The following is a 23,797-nucleotide window of genomic DNA, read 5'->3' on the forward strand; positions in this document are numbered from 1 at the left end:
CCCAGTCACTCGTGCAAATGAGACGATCGTCTCTTGAGATGTAGTTGCCTGGTTGAGGAATATTTACTTTAAACTTAAATGTGTAACTTTAACAGCATTCCACCCCATCACCATCCCCCCCACATCCTCCCTTTATACCCCCCCCCCCCTACCCTTGCAAATGAGGCTTTCCATCTCAAGGGATTATCCAGGTGAAACATTTAACGTGAAAATATGTAAAAAATCTCTTTCTAATAATATCGGGTGCATTGCGGGTGATTTGGGGTTGTTGTAACCTTGCGCCTGCGTTCGTGTGGCGCTGCAAATTAAAACGTGTGGCGCTTGCCAACTAAGGTGAACTTGGCGTGGAACCAACAGTGTGACCATCGACCACCAATACCCGCCATTGCCCCACCATCGCCCCTCCATCGCACACCATCACCTCACCATCGCTCACCGTCACCCAACACCGCTCTACATCGTCCCACCATCGCCCACCATCGCCCACCATCGCCCACCATCGCCCACCATCGCTCACCATCCCCCCACCATCGCCCCACTATTGCCCCTCTGTCTGCAGGGCGACATGCACATCGTGGTGCGCAAGCAGCTGTCAAGCACGGTGCTCAAATATAAGCGCATCGGCATCGTTGGCGCCATCGCGCTGGTGGGGAGCATGGCCACTCGCGGGTAACGCGCAGCCCTCCCCTTCCCCACCACTGTCTCCGCTACCGCTACCGCCACCGTCACCACCACCGCCACTACCACCGTCACCGTCGACACCACTGCCACCACCCCTGCCACCGCCACTACCACTGCCACCGGTTGCCGTACTGCGGCAACCCCGGAGCTATCGCACCACCACAAGGATCGTAACGACTCCAGTGGATTAGCAAAGAAGCGCACGTGTTATTTTACACACATGTTTATTTTGTATGTAATGGCTTGTCACGATGACCAATCACATTGGAATGCGCTGTGCGGTTTGAAAATTCTCGCCTGTGCCAATGGAATTAATTGTTATTCAAATTGAACTGAAGTCAATTATTGATTCTGTGACTTCTGGAAGTGATAATGGATTTCCTGAATGATTATTGTAAAATTGATAAGCAATTAACCCGAGAGTCCAATAATCGATTGCAGCTGTTTCATACGCTCATGATGGAGGAATACAATATTATGCTAAGTATTTGTGAATGTTCCATTGATGATAATGGAGTGAAACAAAACGACAGGCAAGACCGAATAAAAAAAAATCGATTTTAAAATAAGATGAAATGATTGGTTATGGAATTCGATCACGACTCAAAATTGATTTCAACAGTTTATCAAAGTGATGGGGGTGTGATTGTTACCAGAGTACAGGGACTACTGAACATTCGACTTAGAAACTGTCCATTTGTCCAGTTGCCTGTTCAGACCGAGTCATAAGTTCAATCGCCAAGCAATAGATGGCGGTGGTGGCATCTACATCTGCAGAACATGAAGAACCAGTGGCATCTACATCTACAGGAGATTCTCCAACTTTTAAAGCGATTCTTTGTGTTTAGTGTACATGCCATGCAACATGTTTGGAATCGACAGGATTAAACTTGGACTTGCGAACAAATTGACTTACGAACAGACCTCTGGAACCTAACTAACTCGTTCGTAAGTAGAGGAGTTCCTCTACCTGATATTCATAATGACTAACACTCTCATAATGATTATAATAATCGGCATTATGTGATGAATATTGGTTATGATTTAGCGATTACAATTTGTTTCGAGAATAGTGTTTTTATTCATTATTTACTCTGTGTTGCTCATTCTGTCAGCCCCAATGTAACCTTAGTAGTACATTAGTGCTTCTTTGAACCGTGTGTCGTGATCTTAAGAATGTATTCTAATGGCCTAACCAACGAATGCTTGCACTGCTATAATGACACGCTGTTGTGATCCTTTTGTCACGATGATTTTTTTCTCTGTCGTGCAGAGATCTTGCTGCCCCCCTGCCAACACTGGACATCTGTGAAAACGAGTTTCATAGCTCATCGGATTTATAATTCAAGATTCTGATTCTGAATACTTACACGCCGAATAACGATCTGTCACACCTCTCTGGCCTCTATATACGTGCCATGAAGAAGGTTCATTGCTCAAAACGTCATCCATTATATCGGAACCATAATCTTTATCGTGGAGAATTCTGATGAGCTATGAAGGGCAATGTGTTATGGATGAATGTGAGTTTGTCAGCACTTTCAGGTGTAAGCTGATGTTTGACATCTCCTGTAGCTGAGTGTTTAATGGGCGTGCAAAGCCAGTATGATCGTGTGTGTGTGTGTCTGTGTGCGCGTGCGTGTGTGTTTTCCCCTTTTCTTGTACTAGGAAAAGTGAAGCGACAGTCGCATCTGCTTCCCAGGCATCTCCGCTCAGCAGCAATGTCTTCAAACAGGTTATTGTGGCAACAGGTCGAGACTTGCGCACGTAAAAAATAAACAACTTCGTTTAACTCATGGTCGAGAAGTCCGTCAATGGCGCCTGAGATACGCGGCGCCTGCGTTTTGTGCGAGCCGATTCCACAGTTTAGGGACCGCGGCGTTTTTGACATACACACACATATATAAATAAAGTAGCGAATTAATTGATTTATTGATGCCGATTTTGATACAGGCATGCATTGTCACCGGATCTGATCACGTGGGCAAAATGTGGAATTGATTGGACAACAGGAAGTGGACAAAATTTTGATTACAAGATTTGACCACGACAAACAAGAATCAAGTGAAGTAAAACCGTTGAAAAAAGGTCTTGCCCAGAGCCTTCAACGGACTATTTGTGAAAGTGCTTAGTGAGCACCTGTTGAGACCGGCACTGCACGAAGTGGCGTTGTGATCAGCGCCACGCTCGGCCACCTTTGTGCCTCCCCACTGCTGATGTTTTTTACACGCACTGCACCAGGTGCTCATTTAAGGCTGAGTTGACCTGAGGATGCCCCTGCGACAGGTTCTGATATCAATTTGCCACAGATGTTAGCCGTGGCCGGGAGTCAAACTCTCGTTGCCGTTTTTGTTGTGCCGTGTGCTCGCCACTGTGCCACCACACTTCACACACATGCACGCATACACACAAACACTAGCAGTGCCCAATGCTGCCACACACTACTGCTGCTCCTTCAATTGCTACTGATGCTTTGCAGTACTGCTGCTACCACTGCTGCTGCTGCTTCCACTACTGTTGCTGCTACTGTCACTGCTGATGCTACAACTGCTACTGCTGGTTCCAATACTGCTGTTGCTGCTGTCACTGAGCTGTTGCTGTTACCACTGCTGCTGCTTCCACTACTGCTGCGGGTTCCACTATTGCTGATGCTACCATTGCTGCTGCTTCCACTGCTGCTACTGCTCTTGCTGCTGCCACTGCTGTTGCCTTCAACTTCTGTGTCTGTGCTACGGGGGCGGGGTGTGGCAGGTGACGACCCTGGTGGAACTGGTGCGTGACTGCTGCGACGGCTCGGCCGAAGGCACGGCGCTGTACTGCGACGAGCTGGCGACGCTCATCCACACGGGGGCTCTGCACCCTAAAGTTCAGGTCAGCTCTCTCGTGTCACGCATCCCGTATCCAGCGTCCCACGTCGTTGTGCAGTTTTAACTCCCGCCAATCCGCGTGCGCATGCAACGCGCCGCTTTTGGCGAGATATTAACTCCCTTGCCTTTGTATGTAGGAGGTCGTGGGTTTGATCCTGACCCTGATGATGCCTGTATAATTGAGGTTTGCATGTTCTGCCCGTGGTTATATGGATTTTTATCGAAATAAATGAGTTTTCAATCTAGATTTAAAAGTACATAGCTCAAGTGGCTTCCTAATATCGGAAGGAAGAGCGTTCCAGACAGCCGCAGAAGCGCATCTGAAAGCGCGTGACACGGTGACCGTTTTTGTTCGATGGCTAGCCAAAAGCCGCTTGGAGGATGATCGGAGTTGGCGTGATGGTTTTTAAGCTCCTTTACTTAGATCAGCAAGGTTTTGCTGTTCATTTGTGGCAAAAACTTGGTGCGTAATGCGTGTGACCTTCTAATGTATTCTAAGCTGATGCAGCTCAGCGAGCACTGGACAGGCATGGTCCGATCTTGCAGTACCCGTCACGACACGCGCCAGAGAAATTTGCAAATGCTGCAGTATACACGTGTGGGTGTGTGTGATGTACGTGGTCTTCTCAGCGAGGTCGTAGATGTTATTTGCGTGTTCCGTGTCCTGCGTGTGCGTGTGTGTGTGACAGGCGTGGATTGGAGAGAACATATTGACTGACTTTCAGGACGATTATGTGGTTGACGTACAGCCGGGGAAAGAGCCGTCAGGGTACGTGGGAGCAGTGTGACATTTGCTTTGATTTTAAATATATGAAGCTATTTATTCATCCTCGTATGAATACAAGATGCACTCGGCCCTAATCCTGGCCGATATACTTCTTTGGAGATATCCACTGCGATTATTATTGGTGTCACTTAATTATAATGTATCAATAATAGAGGTATGGAGTAAAAATATTAAGAAAAAAAAGGTACAAATAAAGGTGGGAATTAAATCTCATCGCCCAGTTGCTCGACTTAACAGCAGTACACTCGGGGCAGGAAATAACAACTGCCATCATGCCTTGCATGCGTGTTACATGACAAGCCACATTGCATGTTAGAATGCTCTCAGCCTTGTCTTAAACGTTCGACAGAGCTGGCAGCCGTACATAAAATTAATATTGAATAAAGGTGATCAGCAAAACTGTCGCAAATTGTTGCACGTGGGCGAGCCTAAGTTGAACCCAACGCTTCCCCTCCCCGTCCGCGCGTCTGCACCCTGCTGCTGCTACTGCTGTTGGTGCTGGTGCTGTTGGTGTTGGTGCTGTTGGTGTTGGTGCTGTTGGTGTTGTTGGTGCTGTTGGTGCTGCTGCTGGTGTTGGTGCTGCTGTTGGTGTTGGTGCTGTTGGTGTTGTTGGTGCTGTTGGTGCTGCTGCTGTTGTTGGTGTTGCTGTTGGTGCTGTTGGTGTTGGTGCTGCTGCTGTTGGTGTTGGTGCTGTTGGTGTTGGTGCTGCTGCTGTTGGTGTTGCTGCTGGTGTTGGTGCTGCTGCTGTGGTGTGGTGCTGTTGGTGTTGGTGCTGGTGTTGTTGGTGTTGGTGCTGCTCCTGTTGGTGGTGTTGTTGGTGCTGTTGGTGCTGCTGTTGGTGTTGGTGCTGTTGGTGTTGGTGCTGGTGTTGTTGGTGTTGGTGCTGCTCTTGTTGGTGTTGTTGGTGCTGCTGTTGGTGTTGGTGCTGCTGCTGTTGGTAGTTGGTGCTGTTGGTGTTGGTGTTGGTGCTGCTGCTGTTGGTGTTGGTGCTGTTGGTGTTGGTGCTGCTGCTGCTGGTGTTGGTGCTGCTGCTGTTGGTGTTGTTGGTGCTGCTGCTGGTTGGTGCTGCTGTTGGTGTTGGTGCTATTGGTGTTGGTGTTGGTGCTGCTGCTGTTGGTGTTGGTGCTGCTGCTGGTGTTGGTGCTGCTGCTGGTGTTGGTGCTGCTGCTGTTGGTGCTGTTGGTGTTGGTGTTGGTGCTGCTGCTGGTGTTGGTGCTGTGGGTGTTGGTGTTGCTGCTGGTGTTGGTGCTGCTGCTGGTGTTGGTGCTGCTGCTGTTGGTGTTGGTGCTGCTGCTGGTGTTGGTGCTGCTGCTGTTGGTGTTGGTGCTGTGGGTGTTGGTGTTGGTGCTGCTGCTGTTGGTGTTGGTGCTGCTCCTGTTGGTGTTGTTGGTGTTGGTGCTGCTCTGGTATTGGTGCTGTTGGTGTTGGTGCTGCTGGTGTTGGTGCTGCTGCTGTTGGTGTTGGTGCTGTTGGTGTTTGTACTGCTGTTGGTGTTGCTGCTGCTGCCGTTGGTGCTGTTGCTGCTATTGGTGCTGCTGTTTGTGTTGCTGCTGCTACAGAGACGATTGTGTACTGCCCATGCGCCTCTGCTACAACTTGGAGGAGGACGAGGACAGCGAGGGCAGCATCGCCATCAACCTGCTGCCGCTGCTGGCGAACAATGTCCTCGCCCGCAAGGCGCAGCCCGGGGGTCCTGACAACAGCAAGAGGTGCGCGTGTTCTCCCACGTTCCGGCCACCTTGGTAGAGGCTATCCACAGCGCCGAGCGTCGCTGTGGATAGCAGACACGTGACGACGCTTCGGCTGTAAAGGACTCCCTGTTGTCACCACGTGGGTGCGTACCGATTGTATGTGGGAAGCGGTGGGGGTAGCGGTCAGTGCGCTGAGCTACGAACCTGGCGGCACGAGTTACATTCCCTCTCATGGCCAACACACTGGTGACGTTTATCTAAACCGGTCCTGGGCCTCCCCCGAGGTCGACTTAAATGAGTACCTGGTGCGGTGCTATAAACGTCGCCCCTGGGAAGACAAAGGCGGCCGGGCATGGTGTTGGCCACCCACTCCCTCGTGTGCCACAGTGCCGGCCTTCATAAGTGATTGCTAACAGCACTTTCCCCAACTGTGTTAAGGTTATACTGGGGATCTTTGCCTTTGTACGACCTGTGAAAATGCTGCTTACAAGTGATTTCCCGTCCTGGTGCACGCGACCGTGCGGGCGGCGGTTCGTGCGACGGTTTGCGTGACTGTGAGCGTGACCGTGACGGTTCGTGTGTGCTGTGCCCGCTTGTTCGCCGATGGCGTTACCGCAGGCTGGTGTCCCACGTGTGCCTGGCGTCTCACTTCCGGCTGCTGCGGCTCGGCGAGGAAGCTCTCAACGACGGCAACCTGGAGGGCATCGACTGCGCTCCTGGGTTTGTCGCCCTGCTCCCTCTTCCCCACCCCGCTCGTCAACGCAAACGACGCGAACAATACCGCATGTACGTCGCCCGCTGCTGTGCTCCCACGTGGTGTGAGCGCGCCTGCCGTTGCAACCCCCCCCCCCCCCCCCGCAGGCTGTCCCTTGTACGTGGCCGACCCGGAGCTCGTGGAGAAGCTGGAGTCGCTGTCGCGGCAGGAGCGCGAGTGGCTCTGCACCGTGCTCTTTCTCACCCTCAACTGGTTTCGCGAGGTGGGACTTGCCGCCCACAAATGGCTGGCAAATATTGATGAACTCCGGTTTTCTCCCACAAGCAAAACTCTGCGGAAAAGGCATTGGCAAAGAAATTGAAATGTATCGTAACGCAAATATACCAATATGCATAAAAATGTATTACAAGCATTGTAATGCATGGTAATGCAAGTGCCCCTATGAAATAGAAAGGTTGAGACATGGCGAGGCATACCTGGTTTAATGTTAAATATGTTTATTTCTAAACCATGTCCACGAGTGCAGATTTAAAGACTCACAAACAGCAGGTGAAGCCTAATTGTGCTTTGGGCTGTGTAAGAGCACCAGGTTTTACGTTGAAACTAGGAAAGTCGGAGACTTGTTCTGCACTTACGGCAGCGTGAGTCAGGAGCAGTGAGAGCACGAATGACAGGCTGAGTTAGACGTGTGTGGGTGTCTTTGTGTGTGTCTGTGTGTGTGTCTTTGTATGTATGTGTGTGTCTGTGCATGTGTGTTACGGCTACGCGAACAGGTGGTGAACGCGTTCTGCAGGCAGTCGGACGCGGAGATGAAAGGGAAGGTTTTACGCCGCCTGGAAAACATAACACAGGTGCAGGGTCTTCTGGAGAGGTGTCTGGCAGGTAAACATAGGTGTTCATAGCAAATACACTGGTATACTTATACCATCAAAACATAGGTGGTGGTAGCAAATACACCGGTACACTTATACCATTTACTACTATAATGAGCCAAGAATGTCTGTGTGTCCCGCGCGTGATCTCACTCCACGTCAGCCAGCCTCCCTCAATAATCATGAGCAGGTGACGTAACACCACATCGAACAGCCCCCCACAATAATCATGAAGAGGTGACGTCTTCCAAATGGATAACCTCCCTCAATTAATATTCATTAGCGGGTGACGTCACTCCACATGGGGGGGCGAGGCGCCTCCTCCCCCCTCCTCAGCGTCAACTTACAACCCTCACTACAAAGGCAGAACCCTCACGTCACGCGATCTCCGTGACGCTATTGAGACATAGTAGTAAAAAGGATGTCATGATGAACAAGGGATTATAACCTTCAAATGAAATAAGTCTGTGTCACCGCGGCCTTACAAACTGCACACGTATTGATGCAATGAATATCACGTCACGGTTTGCTTTTCGCTTGCAAGTTTCAGATTTACTGAAATACAACCCGTCCTTGGGCAGGCAAAAGCTAGTCAAAACATCGGTGTTCGCAGCAAATACACCGGTATTGACAATTTTGCAATACCAGTGTATTTGCTACGAACATAATATTGCCAATACTAGTGTATTTGCTACAAACACCGATGTTTTGATGTTGACGTGATTAATACATTAAATCATATGTTGTTTTACAAATTATGCAAACAACGTGCACATCACACGGCCCAATGGAACCAATGAGAGGACAAATGGGACGAGAAGTACGAAACAAAAACAGGACAACGAGCGATCGTTTCTTAAATCGACACCGCACTGCAACGGTTCAGCCTATCAACTCCTACACTTGCTGAAATAGCAGCAGCGGCAACAACATCGGCATCATGTGCCCTTTCAGATGCGCCTCTGCGGCCATCTGGGACGCTCTTCCTTCCGATATTAGGAAGCCACTGGAGCTATGCACTTTTAAATCATCTTGATTAGAAACAGTTTTTTTTGTGTTTAGTTGTTGTCCATCCCCCGCAACCTCCGATTATCACGGTTGGCTATTTATGGTGTGCAAGTTCAACATGCATAGATACATCGCGGGGGACCTGAGTTGTTGCATGGCTAATGATGCATAAAGTAAAATAAATTATTATCATTATTTTGTGGTTATGACATAACTCATGAGAAATTAACTACAACCATGTTTTTTTTATAAATACACATTCAGAGTTTAGTTATAATGGCCTGTCAGCATTTCCTTGATCACGGGAACAAACCTCACCTCTATCACCATTGGCCACTTTATCGCCAATTATATCAAGCATTTCATGCACATACTGAGTTTATGTAAAAGCAAGCTGCTCAAAGCTACGATGTTATCATCACTAGCGTTGGGACAGTGCACACATAGCGGCTGTTACATTCGCCACAGCGTTAAGAAGAATCAATTCTTGGATAGAACTGTGACCCTGAATTGTGACAATTCTTTGAATCATTGCGAAGTGCGGAAAGCAGGTGATGAATCATTACACCTCTAATGCCTGATATTTCTAAAAAACGTTTAAAATGCTCGTGTAAAGAGACTTTTTGTTGGAAACATTTTACATCAGATCGATTATCGACTGGAATCGTGACCCTGAATTTGGAGAGCATCTATGAATCTGCAGGAGGGGTGGGGGTTTGGAGGTGGGGGGGCGGACGAACGAGGACGGATCAATGTGCCTCGAATGGTGAATAAATAAAAACGTTAAAAACATATGGAGTTCAGCAAAAGAGGTTTTTGTTGTGTGTATTTTTCATGATAATTCAGTTATGCGAGATCACCAAAAAACTGACCTCTGACACACGGAGATTAATTAATGTGCAGCGTTATGGGTGGTGCTAACAGGATGCAATTACGCAAGATAACATTTAAGTGTTATTATTGTATTATTTCGATTTAAAGCTTTCGTTACTGCAGGGATTCATATTCTTGGTTCTTTCGGTAAAGTCACGTAGAAGGGAGATAATAAAATAATAAAAATAAAACAATACAATTCTCACGACGTTTCTATTGCAACACAAGCAATCATCATCAGGTGTGAAACCCACAGCAAGAAAATTTGAAAAAAGTGGCGGTTTTTTCTGCTTGTGTTGCAATCGAAACGAGAATTTTATTGTTTTATTTTTATTATTTTATTATTTCCCTTCTACGTGACTTTACCGAAAGAACCCAGAAGATTGTATTATTGTTGTAATCCGGAAGGGAGACCTCGCCTCACGGATTACGGCGTTTGCACAAGCGGCTCCGTGGTGCCGGTACGAACCCGAGTGTTTTGTTTTTGGTTGTATTTTTGTAAACAATCGTACTTCTTGTTTGTAGCCACACCGGGATACAAACCGCCCACGGCAAACTTTGACAGTGAAGGGTCGGAGAGCGGCGCTCCTACGGCAAATTCCTCGGCTCAGCCCAAGAAAAAAAACAAAGGTTTGTCGGTCCAAATTGAGCTGGGGTGGCATCTTAAAGTTTCTAAACTGTAGCGCTTTTGCCCACTTCAGCAATTGTTTCTTGCTGTAGTTGTCCCACCTGATGACGGATGCTTGTGTTGCGCCCGAAACGTCGTGATTTAATTTATTTTATTTTATACCTACGTGACTTTACCGAAAGAACCAAAGAATATATAAACTGTAATTTTTTTTTTATTTTACCCAGTAAGGCCCACATATAGCTCTTTTTCAGATGTTATCTACCTCGCCTGGTATAGAGGAGGACATGGGTTCAATCCCGACCCTGACGTCTGCATGTTTGCAGTTTGCATGTTCTCCCCGTGGTCGTGTGGATTTGTCTCTGGGTCCTCTGTTTTTTTTACCTCCGCATTTGGAAACATGCATTTAGAGTATTTGCCTTACCTGGTAACATAACATTGTGATAATTAATAGAGACGATGTGATCAAGGTACAATGAACCAAAACGCTCTTCCGATATTAGGAAGCCACTGGAGCTATGTGCTTTTAAATCTGGATTAAAAACTAATTTCTTTACAACTGCTTTTTGCCTTTTAAGTTTGTTGTCCTTCCCACGCACCTCCGATTAGCACGGTTGGCTACGTACTTTGTGAAAGAAGTTCAACGTACATATAATATAAAAACAATTGCGCAGGAAATCACTGAAATTTTGACCTGCGATGGAGCGGTTGGGAGCACCTCTGTTCGCTCGTCCGATCGTTCACCATCAACGCCATCCCCCGCTGTTCAGGCAAGAAGAGGAAGGCGGATGGCGCAGAGAACACGTCGACAGAGAGTCTGCAGGGAGACGAGACGATGGGCGACACGCTGGCGCCGGCAGAGCGCACCCAGGATGACAAAGTAACGACGCCGTGCAGTGTTGCCACTTGCCCGGGCGCAGTGGTGACACTGACTTTTCTGGCAATGCCAGTGCACTGTGACATCGCAGCGGAAGGTCGTTCGTTACCGAATGCATTTATAGAATGCTTTTCTGATTGTGTCTTTGTTGTCGTCGTTGTCATTTTCTCCTACAATTTCGTCCCAATTGTGCTTTCGGTTAACATGTCAATATTTCTGTCGCTACCACCGCGGTTAACTGTTTCCATGAATCTTGACTTCAAGATATCGTGACTGCAGGAATTCATATTTTTTGGGTCTTTTGGTAAAGCCACGTAAATATAAAAAATAATCAAAATAATAACAATATCACGACGTTTCGATCGCAACACAAGCAATTTGTTTCTATCAATGTGGCTTTACCAAAAGACCCAAAGAAAATGTTTCCATAAAATTCGCTCATCGATTTCTTCCACCACTCGTGTGGAGGACTCGTACTCCAAAACGGACTGTTTCGTCTCTCATCGCACACTGTGTTCAACCACCACACTGCAGGTCACAACAGTATGCTCACTCACCCACTTACTCGGCCAACCAATCACTCACCCACTCGTTCATCACATTGCAGGCCACAACAACACTCACTCACTCACTGAAATAATCACTCATCACTCTGGAGATCACATCAGCACACTCACTCATGCACTCACTCAACTAATCACTCACCACACTGTAGGTCACAACAACACACCCACTCACTGAAACAGTCACTCATTCACCCACCACACTGCCGGTTACAACAACACGCTCACTCACTCACCCACTCACTCACCCATTATTATTTCCCTTCTACGTGACTTTACCGAAAGAACCAAGAATATATATACTCACCCACTCGTTCATCACACTGTAGACCACAACAACACACTCACTCAATGAACCAATTTCTCACTCACTGAGCACACTGCAGGTCAGAACAACAAATTCACTCACCTACTCATTCATTCAAGCAGTCAACCAATCACTTACTCGCCACACAGCCGGTCAGAACAACACATTCGCCCACCCACTTGCTCTGCAAGAGACAGCTCAATGGATACTGCATCTGATCATGGGACGTCGATAGCACAATCAGGATACACCCAGAGGGGGTCAGGTTGTGGGTGGGCTATAATAACAAGTAAACTGGCATATACCATCCAGTACATGTTTGGGCATGTGTATTAGTTGCATACAAATGTTTGGTATGGGTGTCCTACGGGGCAGCTCAATCTAAAACGATTGCCTTGTTTGGCGAGTTATCAGCAGCTCAATATAAACCCACGCTAGGCCGGGAATGGAAGTAATTGTGAAGTTGGCTGATGGGGGTGCCCGTGCTATGTTGTGCGTGTCCGTGCGGCAGCAGGAGGCAGCGGAGGAGCGGCCGCAGGTGAGCCTGGCAAGCTACCGCGCATACATGCGTGAGCTCGACATCCACGTGTTTGGCATCCTGCAGATGGGGCTGCTTACCAAGTCCCTGCTGGACTCGCACATGAACACCAAGGTGCAGCACGCACGCACCCACGCACGCACCCACCCACGCATCTACCCACGCATCCACCCACGCATCCACGCAAGCACCCACCCACGAACCCACGCACGATAGACTGTGGTGGTAGTGGCGCGGCAGGCAGATTGTTCCCACCATTACAATTGACCCCAACAACACGTGACCTCCCGAGTTCAATCGGGGCCGCCACCTTTTGAGTCACGAGCGTGGGCAAGCGACGTGCCGCTGCATTGCTGCGGAAAAATGTTCTTGTCCTCCGTGATCGAACAGTTCTTGAGTTGTTTTGCCACCCCAAACTGGTGATCTGAATTCCATGTTGCTATGGCAGTAACTCGACTGTCTGTATGATAACCAATGTTAACTTGTTACCGAGCGGTGTAACCTCACCAGAGGATGCTCATTTTACGTGACCTCAGAGAGGAGACCAGACCTCAGAGGAGACGATGATGGTGATGGGGCTAAGTCAACCCTGGTCAGGATTTAAACTCGTGATCTCATAGCCGGGAGCCCTTACCACCTCCACCAATCGAGCTTTATCCCAGCATTTTACGTTGTGTATCAATTCAGTGAAAGCGTAGTTTAAAAATGGCTCGCAGTGCAATGCCCCATCCACAAAAACGAAGGAGACGTCGCCGCGACGCACTCTGCTGCTCCTGACGTGGTTATCTGGCTTGACTACCTGAAAGCATCAGCCCGTATGAAAGAAGAAGACGCACAGCACAGCGCCTGTTGTACAGACGAAACATGATGGGAGTCTACGAAGTGGCTGCGTTATTGATTTTATGAGTATTGTTTGGGCTGTTTTTCAGGTCACGGAAGTGGTGCAGCTGGGACCAGCTCAGCTCATGTTTCTGTTGGACGATCTCGCCCAAAAGCTTGATCATGTCCTTACCACGTCGAAGCGGACCATGTTCCTGAAGGTGGTGAGTGAAGAGTTTTAATGCTCACCAATGACGGTTCAAAGTATTGATGCATGTGCAAATATGTTGATGGTCCTGCGGTGATGATAATGAAAATAATAATGATAATTAGAGTGCCTACGACGATCTTCCGGAACCGATTTGCGCTGTGGGGAATTTAATATTTAGCATTGATTTAACATCGATTCATATTTGCTATTGATGTTCTGTCCCTCGCGCGGTGGTGTGTTAGTTTTTGTTTTGATTGTTCTTGACTCGCAGTGGCCTTTGGCTGCCCATCGAACAAAGAAGGTCACTGCATCGTGCACTTTCGGATGGGCTTCTGCGTCCGTCTGGAACGCTCTTCCTTTCAATATTAGGAAGCCACTGGAGCTATGCACTGAAAAATCATCGAAATTAAAAACTAATTTCCTTAGAACTGTTTTTAGTATTTAGTTTGTCCTTCCCCCACACCTCCGATTAGCGCGGTTGGCTACGTACAGTGCGAAAGACGTTCAACAAACATACAAAATATACATACGTACACAAAGACAAAGATTCTGGGTGTAGCCTTAACAGACTTGTTGGGCAAGTGCTGTTAACGAGCATCTATGAAGGCCAGCATGGCACACGAGGGGGTGGGTTGGCCAGCACCATGCCTGGCCGCCTTTGTTTCCCCAGAGGCGAGGTTTACTCACCGCACCTCGTATTCATTTAAGGCTGAGTCGACCTAGGGGAGGCCCAGGACCGGTTCAGATATTTGTCACCGATGTTGGTCATGAGCAGGAATTGAATTCGGGTCGCCGGGTTTGTATTGCTGCGCGGCTACACTACCGCTCCCCACGTACATACACAACATACATACACAACATACATACACAACAAACATACACAACATACATCCACTTCATCGCCGTACTGTCGTTTGTTTTTTTACTGCTCGTGCTGTTTTTCGGTGACGCTCTGTGTCCTGGCTTCTTGGGTTGCCGGGTTGGTTTAACAAAACAAAAAAACAAACTAGCCACATGATCAGAGTTCTTCATTTGCAAGGCCCACTGGCCACTGGCAGCCCCCTGGTGGTCTTTTAGTGTCGCCCCCCCGACAATGGACAAGTGTGAAATACCCCTCCCCCCATCATCGTGCTGTCAAACCCTAATGGTTTAAAATGTGTGGCGGCCCTCACACTGATGATGTCTTATTGGCGAAAGTGCTGTCCACCTGCCTCACCTCCGAATGAAGAATGAAGAAACACTGAGCTTGATTATTCACCCGCCGTTGCTGTGCAGGGGAAGGCGGACCAGGACGTGGGTTTCGCGAACCTGATGCAGCACTCGCCGCGACAGATTGCCAGCCACGCCGTGCACCTCCTGGCTTCTCTCTGCGACCACCTGGAAGGCACTCACAATTACTTCCAGGTCAGAGGGCAATATGTGTAGAATACAAATGTTTCACCTGGAAAATGCCTTGGAGAGATGGAGAATAGCGATCTTGTTTTGCTGCCGTTTGTAGGATGTCAGCCGACACACTGCAAGCTCGTGACGGCATGTGTACGCAAAGCACTTGCTACTGACTGCGCAGGAAAGCAGCTTGTAATTCGTCCTTAGCGGTACAAGATGCGCGCGAGCAGACGCGCCGCACCAATCGATTGATCGTGAGCGGCCCCGCCATCCAGCACATGGCAAACGTGGTGGATGTACTTACACGGCTTGTTCCAGGGAATTAAGGGCCGGCCTTTTCACCTTGATCACATCTTGAGCCGTGAGACCCACGCCGCTGACAGAGTGTGGAGCGTTGGCCAGCTCGTCGCGTCACGACGAAGCTCACGCGGTCAATAATGTTCTGCACCTCCAAAGTGTAGGAAGTGTGTGTGTGTGTGCGTGCGTGCGTGTGTGCGTGTGTGTGAGTGAGTTATCTCAATTGGTCAACCCGTGGCACCTGGATCTGTTCCGTGACCTCCTGTCAGCGATCCTTCGACACGTCACGTGACCTCGAGTGCACATGGCCTGGCTCAAGCTCCATGGTGACGTCACCGCCGCTTAGTGGCGAATGGCGCCAGCGGTTGTTTAGTGAGTGAGATGCTGCGTTGGGAGCGGTTGCGCAGTGGTTAGCGCACAACTAACCCGGCGACCTGGGGAAAATGGAAAGTTGAAATTAAATATTCCGAGAAAAAAAGCAAGGTCCAGTTGGTGCACCCAACAGCAGTTGGCCAGAAATGTTCCCGATGCAGAAATCCAATCAGCGGTGCGTGAAGCGCTGTGTATTGCGATCCATCATTGATCACTGATTAAGCAGGTAATTACATTTCTATGAATAATTAAGATTTCGAAAAAAATATATTAATAGAAGCAAAAAAAACAATTACTCAGAAGGCACATTTCACACTGTCGGGAAATGCTGGGGCGCTTTGGCGGAGTTGGTTACTCAATTAAGAGCTGGCGAGCGGCTCTTAAGTGCAGCGAACGGCAATCGCTCGCGCCGCGCTGTCAGTGTGATTAGTAACATTGTCCCATGTCCAATTTGGCTACAAACACACCGTTGCGCTGAGAATTTTAAACAGAACGCCACCCCCTGCCTTAAAATTTCACAAGCGCCCAATTAAAAGGCCGTCTCGTTCAGACGCTCTCGATATTCCGCGCGCACGCGGTGATCGATCGGAAATAATTAAAATCCATAAACTGGGACCTATGCCCGCGTGGGCTCAGGGATCGGACCACTAAGCTGGCGCCGCGCTGATCTCGGGGTTTGAATCTGTGTGCCAGCCACGCGGGATTAAATTGGTTAATCACACGTAATGAGTTGACGTTTAGCAGCCTATTCACTAATGACTGCGCAAAAAAATAAGCCACTGCACCGAACGTTAACGTCTTCATCTTAATTTGACAAAATCAAAGCTCGGAGAATTAACAACGTTGGTTTCGTTGTCAGGTGACGGACATATATAGAAGCATTGGAAACTAAATTAAACTAAACAATTTTGCCAGGTAACAACCACTGAGCTATTTATCTCTTTTTAAGAAGCTCCGAGACCACAAATGATAGCCCAATGAAGTGGCTTGTCACGTAGAAATGTATCTCAGCCAAATACTCTAAACGCATCTATGCGTCTACGGGGAGAGAGAACAAACTCCAAACATAGAACAGGTGTCAGGGGTGGGATGGAACCCATGACCTCCTGCATACCAGGCGAGGTGGTTAACATCTTGCCACCGTGGCACCGCTGCGGTGCTAACCATTGCCTGAAGCAGGTGCCCATTATATATGTTGCCCCTTGAGGCAGTGTTGTTATTGATGAATGTGTCGATTTTGTTTTTGTTATCTCTTCAGCAGGGTGTATGGGAACCTGCAGTGCCCCGTACATTGGCTAATAGGTCACTTTAAAGGCTCTCAGAGGTAGCTCTGCAATATCTCTTTCTGTGGGCTGCCTGGAGGACTTTGCCTCGTGGCATATCGCCGAGAGCACGATTGAATTAAATTGGGAAAACGACCGAGACAACACCGTTCATGCATAATTAATTGAGGGTTTGTGGAAATGAAGTCACTCGTGTTAACGAACGGATATTTACGGCTCGCCTAAGAAGCCTTTTAACGAGGCAGCTTGGCCCTGCTGGAGCAGCGTAGCTGTCGTGTGAACACCTCCTGCCAATGTCCACACTGCACCACAGTGTTTGTTGAACATCCATCAATGCTTTCACGTTAATTATTTGGCTCCCCAAGCGGCTCGTAATTGTAAAGCAATCTTCCCGGCTCAAGCCCATTCTTTTCCGTACTTGTCTGGTTGGAGTGGAATTCTTTCGTGTCACTTGCGACTGAGCAGCATTGTCTATCGAGGCTACGTGCGGAGCCTTTGACGTTGGGGAGCATTATGCATTGCATCGCGGATTGGAAGGGAAGGGAAAAAAGAAACCTGACAATCGTGGATGAAAACAAAACCGCACGTCGCGAGCGAGCTGAAGCCTCATTGGGCAATGCCCTTCCACCACGCGGGTACTTTGCAAAACAGGTGATCAAACAAAACGGGTAATAAGTTTTAAGATGACTTTGTTGGACCAGCTGAGAACTCAACCGAAAAGGATTTTGAAGAGTGAGACCCAGGGCATTACTCTGATTGCTGTTTGCACTCCCAATTGTGGGATTTGCAGGAAATTTTTGAATGTTGCAAATTTAGGCCAACGTGCCGGAACACAATGGCAAACACTTGCGAATGACACCATGGGATCTTTAACGTCCACTGTGAGTGAAGCAGCCAGCGCGTAGTGTTATTATGGTGATCACACACCGCAGTGCTAACCAGGGTGCCCGCTGGATTCGAACCGTGAACCTCTGCAACGAGCGGCGGGAAACACTCATTGAGATTATTCACATGATTTTGCTGCAATAAAGTTCCATGTGATAAGCCACTTTGTTGAGCCATCATTTGTGGTTGCCAGGTCACTTCTGAAAAATAAGCTAATAGCTCAATGGGCTTTACCTGGTAAGATAAAAAATAGTTTGTTTAGTTTTATTTGTATATTTTTAAAGTGATTTTTTTACTTTTCCTACGCTTTGCACTCCGACCGTGTTTTTGTATTGTTTATTGTTGTAATGTTCTGATCCGCCCCTACTGAACATCTGCGAAAAAGGGCTTAATAGTTTATCAGATTACTCCAGTATAAATAAAGGTTCTGATTCTGAGTGGGCTACCTACCGCTGAGCAACATCACCACCCTTACGCGCCAAAGTCCTCTCTGAACATCCCCGGTTCCGTTCCGGTCAAAGTGAACCCTAACAATTGCATTGCAAAATTGACTTTGGTAGGTCATGTGACTCACTGTGAGTCCTGTGACTGATGGGCAAATTACATTTCTCACGGAGGCAAAGATACCCGAATCTGCGGAAGAGACAACCTCTTAGATTGTTGTTGCTGTTGCTGCGAAGGGGCATGGAACGAGGCAACACCGTGGAACGGGGTGTCCCGTTTAGCCCGCGACGCTCGGCGAAAGCCCTCTGACATGCTGACGAGCGACCCTGTTGGCGGCTCGTCTCGAATCGCCGTGTACGCGTGTTCAGGGGAACATCACGGAACAAGTGTGCCGTCCTTCACCAGCGCATGCCCCCCCCCCCTGTTGGCTCCGTGGCTAGGCATAATCTCCCTGGCATTACCGACTTAATTTGTATGAGATTGTGGGATGTGAGTGTCTGCCAGGCTTACTCTGAGAATTACAATCGATTGTTTAAAATGTTGCCCAAGAGGAGAAGCAGAGAGAGTTTCCCTGAAAATCAGTTTAATCTTTTTTTTACGCGTAAAAGAGAAAAAAAATCCTTGGCAATGAATTACAAAAACCAATGAAATAATATTCCGAAGTGTTCGGATGTATTTCAATGTACTGGCTGTGCGAAATAATTAATATTGTAAACTATTTTTTTAAAGTTAAATGTGATTACAATGTTGTGTAATTTCTTTGTAAATAAAAAATGAAAGCACGATCGTTAATTTGTGAGCAGTTAAATGCGTAAAATAAAATTGATTTAAATTTCGATTTAAAGCTTTCGTGACTGCAGGGATTCATCTTCTTGGTTCTTTCGGTAAAGTCACGTAGAAGGGAAGTAATAAAATAATAAAAATAAAACATAATAAAACAATTCTCACGACGTTTCGGCCACAACGCAAGCAGCCGTCCTCAGGTGAAAACCAGGTCCGTCGAGGCGACAGAGTCTGAATGAAACAGCACACGAGCTTGGAGCATATATATAAGCTGGGCGCATTGACAAATGAATTTGCATATCAAAAGGAATTTAGCATATTTATGGGAAATGCAGGAATGTGATTAGTACTGCATATGCATGTGCATTATGCAGGATTAACAGCATCAAAGGGAGCAGCAGCAAGTGCAGCAGCAGCAGTAACAGCAGCAGCAGCAACTGCAGCAGCAGCAGCAACTGCAGCAGCAGCAGAAACTGCAGCAGCAGCAACTGCAGCAGCAGCAGTAACTGCAGCTTCCTTTGATGCTGTTATTCCTGCATAATGCACATGCATATGCAGTACTAATCACATTCCTGCATTTCCCATAAATATGCTAAATTCCTTTTGATATGCAAATTCATTTGTCAATGCGCCCAGCTTATATATATGCTTCAAGCTCGTGTGCTGTTTCATTCAGACTCTGTCGCCTCGACGGACCTGGTTTTCACCTGAGGACGGCTGCTTGCGTTGTGGCCGAAACGTCGTGAGAATTGTTTTATTATGTTTTATTTTTATTATTTTATTACTTCCCTTCTACGTGACTTTACCGAAAGAACCAAGAAGAAAAATTGATTTAGAGAAGGATTTTGGAAGCTATCAGAGATTTAAATGGTTATGATCGTGATCGGTCGCGGTAAAAGTGCAGCCCTTCAATTCCTTGCTCACGCCACCGCTGGCGTCAAGGGCTTCCATTCGAGAGAGCTCTCGAGAGCCGCTAATGAGGGAATTGGCCTACTCATCCACGCTGGCCGGACATCTTGGAATAGGTGTCAGTGCCCACTCTTTACCCCACGACACAGCGACCTGCCAATCAAAGCAACGAACTGTGGCGTGCGCGTTCGTACTGCTGGGCGGACAGGTGGGGAGGAGAATTTGAGAAACTTGCTAGAACCCTGCCACTGCTGGATTGGCGTTCCACAGCAGCACCTCTTACACTTAACCCTTTCCCGTTCCAAGACGTCTGCAGGGGGGTCTTATTCACTGCAGAATCTCGGAACGCACAAGCGGTTAGCATTAATTTTATTTTCAAAGCCGTAGCGCCGTTGTTTTTAAAGACATTGGTACTCACCACGGTAAACTCTAGCGAAAGCTGGCACCAAACTGCCACACATCCTCCCGCATGGCCTTGTGGGAGCCTCGGTACTACGTCTTCCGACCTGAAGACATACACTTACGTTATCGGAACGGAATTGTAAGAAAAACTGATGACATACACGTGCGTCATTGGAATGGGAAAGGGTTAACATGCTCGTCACTGCGCTCGTCCAGGAACGTAAACCATCACGCAAATTCCGGTCATCCTCGCAGCAGTTTTTGGTTAGTCATCGAACAAAGACGGCCACTGCATCGCGTGCTTTCAGATGGAGGACCCGGAGAAAAATCCACACGACCATGGGGAGAGAGACACGCAAACTCCAAATATACATGCTTCAAGGTCAGGTTCGAACCCACAACTTGTAGACCAGGAAGTCGTGGGTTCGATCACCAGATCCATGGAGACCACTCCAATGCTGGTCTCAGTAACAGGACCCTCTGCCCTGCACACATGCCCTGGCCAGTGTCGTCTTTTTCCGAATCGTATCAGCGACGATTACCTAAAGGCGGTCACTGCATCGTGCGCATTTGTATGCGCTTTTCTGGCCGTCTGGAACGCTCTTCGTTCCGATATTAGGAAGCCACTGGAGCTATGCTCTTTCAAATCTATATTGAAACTCGTTTCTTTAGAACTGCTTTTTGTGTTTAGTTTGTTGTCCTTCCTCCGCATCTCCGATTAGCACAGTTGGATACGTACGGTGGAAATATATACATATACATCTCGGCTAGCTAATATTACTTGTGATTTGAAACAGCTTTAATATTTGATATTGCAAATACCTGCGTGTGTTTTTCTTTGATTTCAGTGCGATAAAACTATACTCTGCACTTCTTAAAAAAAAATCTATAAACAATTCTGTGTATTTAGGACACTATTTAGAGAAGTTATGCACAACCTTTAACTGCGGTCACATTGATGCAACGCTGCAGATGGGCGAAAGTGCAAGTTTTGTTTTTATAAACGATAATGATGGTAGTAGGCAGGTGTTTTTTTTTTATATAATCTCGTGAGAGTAATAGTTTAGCTTTGGCATCGTACGGCAATTTAAAATCCATTTAAGAAATAATTACGTTCAAACAATGCTAATGTTTTGGAAGCAAAGCCGTTAACTTTCATCGTAATTAAAAATTGTATTCGCATTTAAAGGGGAGTAAATGCTACTTTAAAGGGAACACATGCAACACGCCGAGTGGCATTTTCCAATTACAAAAATAACACCTTAAATTCAGAAGTTCTGACGTTTATTTCTCACGAGTTTTTATTTTCAAAATAACCTTTACTCTGCGCACTGATACAATCAGTTGTTTTCTCACCCCTTGTCAATCCACTGCTGTGCGAAGGCCTTTCCGTACCACGTGGGATATGAAGGTTTTACTTTGCTACACTCGTGAAAGGTTGGGTACCTATCACCAATTCAGATGTCACTCGCCCGCCAATGATCGGCCATGGCCGTGGATGGAACTCTGTTCGCCGCGTTCATGGTGCGGTGCGCGAACCACCGCACCAGTGAACAGCGGTAACGCTGCTCAGCGGTAGTGCGCTCGTCGCTTGTTGCAGAGCGAATCTGGCAGGGGGGAGCCACAGTGGCGAGATGTTAACTACCTCGCCTGGTATACAGCAGGTCGTGGGTTCGATCCCGACCCTGTGACGCCTGTATATTTGGAGTTTGCATGTCTCTCCGTGGTCGCGTGGGGTTTTCTTCGGCTCCTCCAGTTTTTCCATCCTCATTTAGAATCGATGTGCATTTAGAGTATTCGGCTGCTATAAATTTCTATGGGATAAGCCACTTCGTTGAGCTATTATTTGCGGGCAGGTCGCTTCTGAAAATGAGCTATATAGCTCCGTGACCTTTACCTGATAAAATAAAATAAAATAGTTAATAGTTTTAATATTAGGATGCCACTGGAACTGTGCACTTTTAAACATAGATTTTAAAACTCTTTTCTTTAGAACTGCTTTTGAGTGTTTAGTTGTCCTTCCCCACGCACCTCCGATTAGCACGGTTGGCCATGTACGTTGCGAAAGGTGTTCAATGTACGTACGTACAGGCCACCCTGGTTAACACTGCTGTTTGTGCCGGCTTGTGTGACAGATGTCGCAAGCCGAGAACGATGGCTTGGCGGATGGTCCGCACGTGAACGTCCAGGAGACCCAAATCATGGCCTCCTGCTACCAACTCCTTCTACAAACCCTCAACACCCTCTTCTCTTGGTAACGTAGCCGCGTGTACCGCCCGCGTGTACCGCCCACGTGTATCACGCTGGACGTTTATCACTGCGTAGGTTTCGACGCCTTTGCTGCACGGCCGCCTCCCAAGTACTGTCGGGTTGTACCGTCCGTTGTTCGGCGTGGATGTCCACCGACGTTTCACTCCACGCGCCGCTAGAAGCTTCTTCTTTAACGGAGCAGTTCGCTTTGCCCGGGCATGTGGAACGAAACGTCGGACGTGAAGCCTGACAGCATGTTACCACTGTGCCACCCTGCCGCTCAATCTCTAAACGTTCCGTCTCTGTCCAACCAGTGCTTGTGAACTAAACTATTTGAAACTAAAATATTTTTTATTTGGCCAGGTAAGGCCCACTGAGCTATGTAGCACTTTTTCAGAAGCGACCTGGCCACAAATCATAGCTCAACAAAGTCGTTTATAATCTAAACACACGGTGATTCTAAATGTGGGGAGAAAAATCGGACGACCCGGAGAAAAATCCACGTGACCATGGGGAGAGAGACATGCAAATTCTAAAATACAGAGCGGGCATCTGGGTCGGGATCGAACCCACGACTTCCTGTACACCAGGTGTGGGAGTTAACATCTCGCCATCGCGGGCGCCTGGTACACAGTCGTGAGCTGTCTCGGCCTTAGCCGTTCACATTCGCCGCTGTCCGCAACGTGTGTCAATCCTGCCACTTTGGGCCCTGTGTCTTGTGCGTGCCCCTGTGCGCAGGAGCGGGTTTGTGCATTCGGAGAATAAGCCTCTTCTTAAGGATGCTCTGGGTACTCTGGCCTTGAGGCTCAAGCCCGGAGAGGGAGCGATGTCTATGGACGAGCTGCTTGGGTGAGTGTTCGGCTCTCATTTGCTCATGAAGACCAAATGCGTAGATTCCCCCGTGCAGCCTTAAGGCTAAATTCGTATTCATACGTACGGTGGGCGGAGTTTGGCTGCCAGTATTGTCACCCCAGATTTTTTCAGATGAGGGCAACGGAAGTTTTGACAACAGAACGATTGTCACCGGAAACTGTTGACGGTGACCATTGGCAGCGATGGTTGTCTTCAAAAAACGTGCTCGGGTGACTTGTTGTAGACAGAATGTGAGGGGGGGAAGTGATATTTGTGAGCGCCTATATTATGGCTTAGAATAAGAAGGGGTATTCGTAATAGAGGTTTTCGTAATAGAGGTTTTTGGGTTAGATCGCGTCAATATATAAATGTGTCGTTAAAACCCGCCACTACCCGACACAGCCAACTAGTAAGGGTTGCCACGTAAACAGAACGTGACCAATTCGTCACTAGTACAGCACACCGGTGTGTTGGAGAGCCAAGCCACAACAATTACA

General features: G+C 47.8%; 1 protein-coding gene across 1 annotated transcript in view; it reads left to right on the forward strand.

The window, feature by feature from the left end:
- Positions 1–23,797, forward strand: part of FANCD2 (FA complementation group D2) — a 63,206-nt gene that overhangs the window by 19,194 nt on the left and 20,215 nt on the right. The window contains 16 exon segments of the mRNA XM_061572927.1: positions 560–669; positions 2,350–2,416; positions 3,433–3,552; positions 4,238–4,317; positions 5,895–6,044; positions 6,645–6,735; positions 6,737–6,746; positions 6,888–7,003; positions 7,515–7,623; positions 10,020–10,124; positions 10,893–11,002; positions 12,384–12,521; positions 13,337–13,450; positions 14,713–14,841; positions 22,334–22,452; positions 23,187–23,297. Of these exon segments, the coding sequence (XP_061428911.1) occupies positions 560–669; positions 2,350–2,416; positions 3,433–3,552; positions 4,238–4,317; positions 5,895–6,044; positions 6,645–6,735; positions 6,737–6,746; positions 6,888–7,003; positions 7,515–7,623; positions 10,020–10,124; positions 10,893–11,002; positions 12,384–12,521; positions 13,337–13,450; positions 14,713–14,841; positions 22,334–22,452; positions 23,187–23,297 (1,679 nt within the window).

Source organism: Lethenteron reissneri, chromosome 51 (assembly GCF_015708825.2).
Source record: "Lethenteron reissneri isolate LAM-NWPU_2019-01 chromosome 51, ASM1570882v1, whole genome shotgun sequence".
Taxonomy (NCBI): domain Eukaryota; kingdom Metazoa; phylum Chordata; class Hyperoartia; order Petromyzontiformes; family Petromyzontidae; genus Lethenteron; species Lethenteron reissneri.